Below are 12,372 nucleotides of genomic sequence, written 5' to 3'. Positions count from 1 at the left end.
TCATGTTGATCAACTGGACTGTCACCACCCTGTGTCCGCTTCGATTGCTTGTGTATACAGGCCTACCAGCATGTCCTACGTGATCGTTTACCTCCTGTGCTAGAGAACGTGGCGTTGCATAACACGCACATTTCACATAGCCAAAGTCAACAGTACTTGGCCTCCAGCCACTTGTACCCTTCCCTCCTCCACAACGAAAAAACTCTAGAGTGAGAAATAGCACATGTGAATGTTTTCTCTCTCTCTTTCTTTGCAGTTCCTGTGGGCCTGTCATAGTGTTACTATCTTGCTTACTTGGAATACTTCTGAAGTTTGAAAATTCACATACAAATTTGAGTTCAAAGATACACACACACACACACACACACACACACACACACACACACACACTCACACACAGATATTTATTTTGATGCAACGTGACCCCTAAATGTAAGCCAGCCACTTCATCTGGTGTTCAACTAAAGAAAGAGCTGTATCTTCTGACACAAGAAGGAAAACCAGCAGCTGGGCTTGGCATATTGAGCAATGGTCAATTGGTCTTCCTAAGGACTTTTTAAGAGTAAGTTGGAGATACCTGATTTTCACCTGTGAGCATACTTTGGCACCTAATCCCCATATAAGGTGCAACACAATTGTCCCTGTTCTCGTCCTCATGATGACCTAATTGAATGTCATAGATTATGAGAATGTTCATGAAGTTAAAGAAAACCCTGTTCTTAAGAGAGTAAGCACAGGAAGAACACTACAGAGATTCTGAAGTTACACGGGATAATAGAAACCATCGGATTTTGATATTAAGTGTAAGAGAAGGTTAAAAATGGAAGTAATTGAGTCCAGTTTAGACTGAGGGGCCAAGACAATAGATACCACATTCCAGGGTGAGGTTCCAGACCTTCATGCAGGACTTAAAAGGAAGTTGTGAGAACCAGTTTTGCTACCTTTAGTGGACTAACCCTCTCTAGACTTAAAAAAGAGATTCAAGAGGCCAAGAAAAAAGTTGGAGATTAGGGTACTGTGGGTTGTGTCTGTCACCACCTCACTCCTAAAGGGGAAGGCTGAGAGATGCCCACCCCTCACTTCCAGTCTAGGGAAAGGGGCTACAATGGACCGCTTACATGGTGTCCCCCGCAGCTTGGGGGATATGGCCATTTGTGTCTGAGAAATATGGAGGTTGCCTGACTGAGGCTGGCTAGCTGCTGTGATGGAGGAGTGAGAGAGAACTGCTGTATTGGAGCTGGAATTTCTCAGGGAAAAAAATACCCGATTGCTTCCCATGTGCCAGATGTGGGCCACTGAAAAGAGTGAGCTGAAAAAAAGTTTTCGTTGGTTTTTCCCAGGTCCTGTCTAAGGGAGTTTGCTGGACTGTGGAGAGGATCTTGGTAGAAAGATACTGAGACATGTGTTGCTGGATGTCTAGGAGCCAAGGAAGTGACCAGCTAGAAAAAGATGCATTCCCTGTGTCTAGGGAACTGTAGGTGAGAGCTGCTCAGTGAGGACAGGGGATGCAGAGAGGAAGGACCTCTAGGAAACCATGAAAAAGCCTCAGAAGAGACAGGAGGCAGCTTTAAACACCTGGCAACACCAGAAAGTACAGAGCCCAGTTCAGAACAGTACTGGTCATGTAAGAACTTTCTGGCCACTTACTTTTCCTATATCCTCTGAACTGCAACCTTATAGGGTTCATACATGTGGTTGGGATTAGGGACAGAGGGGAGAGAGTGCCATGTGGAGAAAGAAAGGAGAAGATGGCCATGTCCCTATCTACCACTAAAGATACCCTGCTTATGGTAAGCCTCTGCTGGGGGAGAGAAATGGAGACTGAACTTTAAATTTTCATTTTAGACTACACATATTCATTGCTGAACTGAGACTGATTTCATGAACTAACTGGGGGGTTTGTCTTTGTGGAGGGATGAGAAGGGTTGTGAGATCTGCCCTAGTTTTTATCCAAATGAAAGCTAGACCCACAACATGAGTTTGAACAGTGGGAGAAAAAAAAATCAAGCTGTTCTGTAATTACACCCCTATTCTTTCAGTATGACCTATACTAGCAAAAAAGGAACGGTGAAATGTCCATCCAAATGGACTAGTTATAATTCAGATAGTAAACACAGAAAATGAAATGAATTTGATCAGTTTATCTCTTCCCAAAAGTAAAGGTGTTTACAAATATACTCATAAAAGAATAGGCTTTTACCTTCTTTGCTGCTTCAGCTAGCAGAAGGGTCTTCCCAGTACATGGTCCACCATATATAATAAGTGGGTTGATGTGCCCGGTTTTGCTTGGAAGAATGTATTTATGCACTATGTTTAGAGATTCACATTTGTACTCGTAGAAAGAGGCATACGTTTTACATAATGACGAATGCTGGAGGATTTCGTCATAGAGTGTATCAGTTTCAGTGTCAAAATTCTGTTGAACCGTTGCCTGTATTATATCAATCATGTCCTCATAAAATTGTTTACCAAGTCCTTCTATGTAATGATTTTCTATTTCCTGGGAATAGCCTAGTTTCATGTCACAATGAGTAACAGATGTGTACACTCTCAGATTAGATGACGCAACAATCGTAGGAATAAATTCATCCCTGAGTTTTATCAGCTTCTCTTGGGCTTCTGGGTCCCGAACAATCCTTGGTTCTGTTCCTGTTATATCCATGTATTTTCCCATCTCTGGGATTTTCACAAAACGCTCAATGTTAGCAATTTTCCTGATGTAGCAGACGCACTTCTTTAGGAATGCTGGAGTTTGCTTTCCTAGAGCGAAGTCAAACTCATCCTCTATAGCTGCAAGAGAATAAAACAAGGAGTTCACTGCCTAGAACAAAGGAGCCACGGGGCACACTCCCAGCACTTAACTCTCAACTCATTCCTGGTAGATTATTTTGCTTATAGTGTGTAGCAGAGTCGTGTCTACAATAAATTCTTAATTTCCTATTTCTGTTTTCCTAGACAGACTGGAACCTGGAACACTGGGTTTTAAATAAAATTCTTTAATTTCTTCCCCAATTGGAGGGAGAGGTTGAACATAAGCATAAGAAAGAAAGCATACCAAGTGTGTAGCTGATTATTTTAAGTTCCTGCTTAACTTTCCTCTCAGACTTCAATGGGTTCTAAGAGTGAAGAGCAGGGACGAATTAGGGCCAGGAAAGAACAAGGAAGAGGCCAAAAGACATATCTACGTTACTCCTTTTTTGTCAGTCTCCCCTTTACATTGTAGCTTCACCATTTGTTTGAGGTGCATTGTACCTCAGGTAGATACGTCTAAATATAAATATAATAGCATGTTCAAAATATAATGTTCTTATTATTGATTGATCTGAATTATTTATGTCACTGTTAAATCCCATTATATCTATCAGCATAGGTACAGAAAAATAACTTAATATGTAACTTTATTCTAAGATAAACCATGTGTTGGTTTACAATACATACTCTTACATACAAGTAAATATACATCACAAGTCACTTGAGGCCCCATAAGAACATTTAAAATTATATCTGTAGTAATAAAAACATCACTTGTGCATGATTTTAGGAAAGAAAAAGAAATGAAATAATTAAACCAATGGAAATGAATTTTAAGGCAAGCGGTCTTTTAAAACTAGCTGTCCTCCCTTCTTTCTTTTCTCCCTCCCCTTTTGCTTTCCTTCATCCAGTTGGTCTTAACTGAGCACCTACTATGTGCCAGGTATGCTGCTAGGTGCTCAAGATACAAAGGTGAGAGAAAACAGACAATCTTGAGAGAAAAGGCCATTATAGAGCTTACCGTCTAGTAGAGGACGGCAGACGTGAATCACAGAGTCCCACAAATACATGTATTTATTATGATTGCTTTTAGTGCCATGAAGAAGAACATGGTGTGATGAGAACAAATTTTGGGGGGTGGGTCTAACCCACTTGGAGAGGTTAGGGAAGGCTTTCCAAAGGAAGTGACTACTGAGCTGGATTGGATGGAAGCATGGGTGAAGGGGTGGGGTTCTGAGTACACAGGGCTGAGCTGGCCCTAGGCTGAAACCATTTCAATGTGCTGGCCGCAATTCCAACATCAGTGCATACATGTATTCTATTAAGTAACTATTTAGGTGGGAAGTTTTTAAAAAAATGATGCCTTTTAGTAGGACTCTCGTGATGGTATTTTTTCAGTAATAATTGATAAAAATTTGTGACTCACATGAAAAAGATATATTTATAGCCACCTGTGTTGAGCGAGTTGTGCCATTTTCGTCAGTATTGTTTTGCACAGGGTTTTAATCAGGCAAGTTGGTTAAGAAGGCCAGTTAAAGGAGCCTGTACAACAAATGTCTCGTCTTCTATTTATAGAAAAGTAAGAGCTTATAACGTAGACAAGGGAAGATGCAAAAAATCTCAACATTATGGGATTCTGTAGAAAGCAGCTTTTGGCCTATATCTTTTCCAGGCATTTGTGCAAAATGCTAGGGGCATGCAAGATTAGATGGGTGCTACATTCTGAGTATCACAAAGAGAAAGAAAGTGGCCAAACTATAGTACCTACAAATAATGGATGATAATCAGAGATGCACACTATGACCTCTGACGCCCAGAGAAGAAGTCAACTGTACTGTAACCTAACTGACATTGTCATCACCTCTTTGGAAAGAGTATGTCAATGAGGGGTGTTGACAGTAAATGCAACATAGAAAGAGATGCAGACAAACTAAGGTGGCAGAGCCCATCTAAGCTTGGCTCAAGGGGAAAAAAGAGGGTATACATGAGAGTGCCTGGCTGATGGTATAGACTTAATAAATATACCTGAATAAATGAATCATCTGAGACTAAGCCAACTTTATAGAGTTATTTTTATAAGCAAAGTGCATCCTCATGATTTTAGAGGACTTTTATGAATAATTTCTGATATTTACTTATCTATAAATATTACAAACTTTCCCCCTTCTTACAAGAATACTATATAGTATTTGTTTTCTGTCTTTGCATTTTTCTTAATATCCTAAAATTTAACCAGTCACAGCACCTGATGGAGGAGATGCCCAGCCCTGGCAACTATCATTCATGAGACATTCATCTCTCCACTATCCCCAAGACCACTCATTTTTGATATTCACAGTAGTGTACCATTTTGAGGTCTAATTTATTTCTCTTCCTCTCCTGCCAGTTAAAAATGTGAAACTGGAAATGTTGGAAAATGTTACACTCAAATATAAACAGTATACCTTTCCAGATTCTACTGTTCATATTTTCAAGATTTCTGAAAATAATAAAATATTCTACATTTTACCCTTAAATACCATGGGTTTGAACTGAGCAGGTCCACTAATACGTGGATTTTTTTTTAATACATGTAGTATTGTAAATGTATTTTTTTTTCCTTATGATTTTCTTAACATTTTCTTTTCTCTAGCTTACTCTTACAAGAACACAGTATATAATACACAAAACATACAACATATATGTTAATTGAATAATTTATGTTACTGGTAAAGCTTCTAGTCAACAGTAAGCTATTAGTAGTTAAGTTATGGGGGAGTCAAGTATACGTGGATTTTCTACTGCTCCTTGAACCCCTACGTTGTTCCAGCGTCCTCTGTAGATCCATTTTAGAGAGTTGGCACTTCTCCAGCAATTTTCACTGTACAGCATGGTCTTCCAATGAGTTTGAAATGTAAAATAAATAAAATTGTTCTGAGCATGTGTATCTTTAAGAGATGTAACCCCAAGCAGAAAACAGTTCACTTGTAGTAGTTCATACTACATAGTATGGAATTATTTATTTAATTTGGCTATCCACATAGACAGAGTTCTTCAGCATGGAGAAAATTAGGAGAAAGCATTTGCCAATGAAGTAGTTGAACAACTATTTGAACAAATAGTTGAGCTGTATGATTCTAAATGAGAGAATGCCTTCCTCAAAGTGGTGTCTCTTATATTAAGAACAGGAAAGCTTTTGCTCTGGGCATTTTTTCCCCCTAACACAGAATGTTTTTTAAACAATATGGTTTTACCTTTGATAAAAATGAAGAACCAGAGCCTCAAAAAACGGATCAAAAAGATCCCAAAGGAACAAGGTATTTGTTAATCTGTATATTCTGAAGATAGTACTTTTTGCTGCCAATTTTAGTATTTTCAGGAAGACCTGAAATAAGACCTAATTTTTGACACCTTCCAGAGAATGAATTTTTCAGAATTATTTATAATTTCTCTGAGCTGGAATACATACATCCAGGGAGAATGGCATCGAGTACCTTTTAGGTTTTCACAAATGCTTTGCCAAGCGCCATTCCCAAAACCAATCTGAAGATGCAAATACTATATTGCTTTTTCCGCAATAATTCTTTACTATCAACTTTCAAAATAAATGTTACATATCTGATTAATTTTACCCAGTAGTTTTTGTCCTCTGAAAACTGGCATATTCCTTCAGCTCTGTAGTTTCCTGGAGCTCACTAAGCACATTCCTGTCTTAAGGATCTTGAACTTGGTGATCTCTCTGCCAGGAATTCTCTACCTTAGATACAGGACTGCTGGCTCTGATTCCGTCTGTCATGCAGCTCAAAAGCCATCTCTTTCTTGCCCACTCCGTCTAAATCTGGACTCCTGCACTCTTCATCAGCCCCTATCATCCTATTACTGTGTTTTGTTTTATTCATAGCACTTATCTTTCTGAAATAACCTTGTTCGTTTATTTGATTACTTGCCTATCATTTATTTTGCCTACTAACAAATAAATTTTGGGAGAGCAGAGACCATGCCTTCTTATTCACTGTTGTATTCTTAGTGTTTGGCACATAGTATGCATTCAATAAATGTTTGCTGAGTGAGTGAGTGAATGAGTGAATGAACAAACAGTTCAACTGAGAAACACTGGCAGAGTTTGGTCTATTATATCCAGCCTCCTCTGACTTCTTTTAAAATCACATTTTCTGGAGAAATCCTCAAGTAAAGTCTTATCTATGAGTGAAAACAAAAGAACACTTGTCTCTCCAGTGGATAGAAACATTTAGAAAAATTAAATTTCACCAGGCAGTAAATGAAATGAAATTTATGGGACCATCAAAGGGAAGCAGTGAAAACATCTATTATTTATTCCTCAGTGTCCTGAGGATGTATAAAAATTACCTGAGAACAGGTACCTCTTAGCTTGGCTGTGTTTTATTTTCCCCTTTTCATGTAACAGTTTTACAGCAGCCTTAAATATCTTCTTAATCTCATCTGATATCTCTTGCCAGGTCTTCTCATTCTCAGCATTAGCGGAAGGCTGCAACTATGGAAATGTAAAAGTGAGATATAGTCTTAAAACCATCAAAGAAAAACCAACATTTAAGAGCAAAAGAACTTTTATTATATGAAGGTTTACTATGTGCCAATGCTATGATAGGTGCTTAGCAGACAGTATCTAATTTAACACCCCCACTAACCATAAAAGTTAGAAATCATTTCCATGTTATATGTGAACTTGCCCAAGTTATACACGGGTGTGAATCCAAGCAGGATTTGTTTGTTGGGCTTTCTTATTATGCCGTGTATTTCCCTTTGGTTTGGTACAACTGTCATCACAAAATTATCTCTTCTGTATACTCTCAAGAGGAGAGAAAGTTAAAGGGGAGGTGCTCATATATTACTATTTAATTGTCTTTAGTTGTTTCTTCATCATTTGTTTTTATGATCCTTTAGGAAATGAAATAGGAGGATTGCCTACCAAGAAAGTAACATTCATAGAGTCTTGAGGATAATTTTATTCATATATTCACTTATTTAATCATAGTTTATGCAGAAACATCATGCAAGGTTTAGAGAAAAATTTAAGTTCCCCTAGACGATCATAGAATCAAAAGAAGGAGGAGCAACTAAAGCCAATTAAATAGTAACATAGGAGCAAGCACTCCCAAGCCACAGCGTAAACCTGGTTTCTTGAGGTATCATGTTTAATGATAGATACATTTACGTTTACTCCTGGCATATTTAACTGGGGAATGGTTTGTGTTCACCTCGACATTCCTCTTTATAGAAGCAATATTCTTGCAGATAATTACTTTGAATAATACATGTGAAGCGGGAAAAAGAATCAAGGATTCTGACATGATTTCATATTGCATGTATAAAATGGTTTATGTTAAATATCAGAATGGCAATTATACAAGGTCCTTCAATGAAGAAATATCACTGATCCAGGTCCTTCCTCCTCTTGCAGCTGCCTGGGTGCTAAATGTATTGAGGATATTTTCTTCGGAAAGGGATGGAATCTATGCCTTCTTTACAATCTCTCCAAAAATTCTATGCAATGAATGGGCTCACCCATTTTCTTTTTCCCTTTCATGTAGTATTAGGGCACACATAGTAGATACATTTGGGAACCACGGTGGAAAGGAGACAACAACGTTTCCACCATACTCATGCATGAATCAACCTCACTCCAAGATTCTACATACGAGGCAAGAATATAAATTAGCTATGCATGAAATGTTAAAGGAACAGTATTGAATTAAAAAATGAAAGATTATTAAAAATAAGCAGATTTAAAAAGACTACCCCACCAAACAAACAAACAAACAAACAAAAAAACTTAAACAGATTAAAAATATAACTGCTGAACTTGAAAACTCAGTGATGGACAGAGTGGACACATGCTGAAGAAAAAAAACTGGTGAACTGGAAAAGAGATCTAAAATAATCTTCTGGAAAGCACCACAGAGATATAAGGAAATTGTTAATGTGAAAGAGAAATAAGAGACATAGAAGATAGATGGAGATGATCTAATGTACGTCTAATTAAAGAGCAGAACAGAAAAAAACAGAGGAGATCTATCAAAATGGCGGCGTGAGGTGAGCCTCTGTAAAGCTCCCCTGGAATTTACAACAAATTGAACAACGATAACTCCACAAAGGACTCCCTGCACAGCAGACAGGCAAGACGAAGAGGCCGACTACCGAAGTCACCTACAGGTGGGCTAATCGCGCGAGCGGGGGAGGAGGAAAGGGAGAAGTGCGTGGAGACGGAGCCGCGCGGGCGCAGGACGCAGACCTAGCTCAGTGCTCCGAGCTCGCTGCTTCCCGGAACTACCGCAGCTGCGGGAGAGGGAAGAACTCAGACTGCTAGGGCTCCGCTTATGGCCCACAGGGCTGAGGGGGCAGCATATAACATGGCTGAACCCAACGCTCACAGCAGAGACCTCGGAGAAAAGACTGAGGGAAGAAGGCTGAAAATGGTGGTTTAAGCCTGCACTGCCGAGCAGAGAACGGAAGCCTTAGGCACTGAGACTAGCCGCCCCCTCCCTACCCATCATAGAATACCACCACACAGAAATAATATACAACAACAAAAAGGCAAAGAAACAATTGAGACACAGTCTTACCAGAAAATGAAAGATAGAATGATAGGGAATCCTCACATATCAATAATCACCCTAAATGTAAATGGACTGAACTCACCAATAAAAAGGCACAGAGTAGCAGACTGGATCAAAAAACTAAAGCCAAACATATGCTGTCTCCAAGAGACACATCTCAGCTACAAGGACAAGCATAGACTCAAAGGGAAAGGGTGGAAATTGACACTCCAAGCATCTGGTACCCAGAGAAAATCAAGTGTAGCCATAATGATATCAGATGAAACAGACTTCAGGGTGAAAAAGATAACAAGAGACAAAGATGGACATTTCATAATGGTAAAGGGGATTATATACAACAATAAGACATAACAGTCATCAATATTTATGCCCCCAATCAGGGAGCACCGAAATATACCAAGCAACTACTAACAGAACTAAAGGGAGAAATTGACCAAAACACAATTATACTAGGGGACTTAAATACATCATTGACAGCTATGGATAGATCATCCAAACAGAAAATAAATAAAGAAATAGCAGCCCTAAATGACACATTAGATGAAATGGACATAATTGACATATATAGAGCACTTCATCCTAAAACATCAGACTATACATTCTTTTCTAGTGTACATGGAACATTCTCAAGGATAGACCATATATTGGGACATAAAATCAGCCTCAGCAAATTTAAGAAGATTGAAATCATACCAAGCATATTCTCTGATCACAAGGCTTTGAAATTGGATATCAACTGCAAAAAGAAAGCAGAAAAAACACAAATACATGGAGATTAAACAACATACTTTTAAAGAATGACTGGGTCAAAGAAGAAATTAGAGGAGAGATCAAAAGATACATAGAAACAAATGACAATGAAAATACATCCTACCAAAATTTTTGGGATGCAGCGAAAGTAGTTTTAAGAGGGAAATTTATATCATTACAGGCCTATCTCAAGAAACAAGAAAATACCAAATAAATAACCTCATGTTACACCTTAAAGAACTAGAAAAAGAAGAACAAATGAAACCCAAGGTCAGCAGAAGAAAGGAAATAATAAAAATCAGAGCAGAACTAAATGAAATAGAGAACATAAAGACAACAGAAAAAATTAATGTGACAAAGAGATGGTTCTTTGAAAAGATTAACAAAATTGACAAACCCTTGGCTAGACTTACTAAGATAAAAAGAGAGAAGACACTAATTAACAAAATCAGAAATGAAAAAGGAGAAGTTATCATGGACACCACAGAACTACAAAGTATTATCCAAGAACACTATGAAGGACTATATGCCACCAACTTCAATAACCTATAAGAAATGGACAAGTTCGTGGAAACATATAGCCTTCCCAGGCTGAACCATGAAGAAGTGGAAAATCTAAACAGACCGATTACCAGTAACAAAATTGAATCAGTCATCAATAACCTTCCCAAAATCAAAAGTCCGGGACCAGATGGCTTCACTAGTGAATTCTACCAAACCTTCAAAAAGGATCTAATACCAATTCTGCTCAAATTCTTCTAAAAAAATTGAAGAGGAGACAGTACTTCCTAACTCATTTTATGAGACCATCATTACCCTGATACCAAAACCTGGTAAGGACAGCACAAAAAAAGGAAACTACTGACCAATAACTCTGATGAATACAGATGTAAAAATCCTAAAAAAAATTCTAGCAAATCGAATACAACAATGCATTAAAAAGATTATTTATCACGACCAAGTGGGGTTCATCCCCGGGCACAAGGATGGTTCAACATCTGCAAATCCATCAATGTGATACATCACATAAACAAAATAAAGGACAAAAATCATATGATTTTATCAATTGATGCAGAAAAAGCATTTGACAAGATACAACATCCATTTATGATTAAAACACTTAATAAAATAGGTATAGAAGGAAAATACCTTAACATAATACATGACAAGCCCTCAGCTAATCTCATAATTAACAGTGAAAAACTGAAGCCCTTTGCTCTACGTTCAGGAACACGACAGGGCTGTCCCCTATCACCTCTGCTTTTCAACATAGTGTTGAAGTCCTTGCCAGAGCAATCAGGCAAGAGAAAGAAATAAAAGGCATCCAAATTGGGAATGAAGAAGTTAAATTATCACTCTTTTCAGATGACATGATGCTATATATAGAAAACCCTAAAGACTCCACCAAAAGGCTATTAGAAACAATCAATGAATACAGTAAAGTTGCTGGCTACAAAATCAACGTACAAAAGTCCATTGCATTCCTATATACTAACAATGAAATCTCAGGAAAAGAAATACAAAAAACAATTCCTTTTGCAATTGCAGCAAAAAGAATAAAATACCTAGGAATAAACTTAACCGAGGATGTGAAGGACCTATATGCTGAAAACTATAAGACACTTTTGAAAGAAATTGAAGAAGACACAAAGAAATGGAAAGACATTCTGTGCTCATGGATTGGAAGAATCAACAGTTAAAATGGCCATATTACCCAAAGCTATATGCAGATTTAATGCAATCCCCATCAAAATCCCAATGCATTTTTTAATGAAATAGAACAAAAAATCATCAGATTTGTTTGGAACCACAAAAGACCCCAAATGGCCAAAGCAATCTTAAGAAAAAAGAACAATACTGGAGGTATCACACTCCCTGACTTTAGCTTGTACTACAGGGCTACAATCATCAAAACGGCATGGTATTGGCAGAAAAACAGACACATAGACTAACGGAATAGAATTAGAACCCAGAAATAAAATCACATAAATATGGACAGATAATTTTTGACAAAGAAGCTAAAAACATACAATGGAGGAAAGACAGCCTCTTCAATAAATGGTGCTGGGACAATTGGATAGCCACGTGCAAAAGAATGAAACTGGACTGCTATCTGTCACCATGTACCAAAATTAATTCAAAATGGATCAAAGACTTAAGCATAAGACCTGACACAATAAACTGCATAGAAGAAAACATAGGTACTAAACTTATGGACCTTGGGTTCAAAGAGCATTTTATGAATTTGGGTTCAAAGAGCATTTTATGAATTTGACTCCAAAGGCAATGGAAGTAA

At 37.9% G+C, this 12,372-nt stretch overlaps 1 protein-coding gene across 2 annotated transcripts in view; it reads right to left on the bottom strand.

Annotated features, from left to right (window-relative positions):
- NWD2 (NACHT and WD repeat domain containing 2) overlaps positions 1–12,372 on the bottom strand; it is a 162,255-nt gene that overhangs the window by 7,943 nt on the left and 141,940 nt on the right. For both annotated transcript variants that reach the window (XM_019741957.2, XM_019741958.2), the window contains exons 5-6: positions 7,099–7,243; positions 2,201–2,790 (exon numbers count right to left, since the gene is read on the bottom strand). In XM_019741957.2, the coding sequence (XP_019597516.2) occupies positions 2,201–2,790; positions 7,099–7,243 (735 nt within the window). The remainder of the gene's footprint in view (positions 1–2,200; positions 2,791–7,098; positions 7,244–12,372) is intronic.

This window comes from Rhinolophus sinicus, linkage group LG02, assembly GCF_036562045.2.
Source record: "Rhinolophus sinicus isolate RSC01 linkage group LG02, ASM3656204v1, whole genome shotgun sequence".
NCBI classification, from domain to species: domain Eukaryota; kingdom Metazoa; phylum Chordata; class Mammalia; order Chiroptera; family Rhinolophidae; genus Rhinolophus; species Rhinolophus sinicus.
This window is presented reverse-complemented; position numbering and strand designations above follow the sequence as displayed.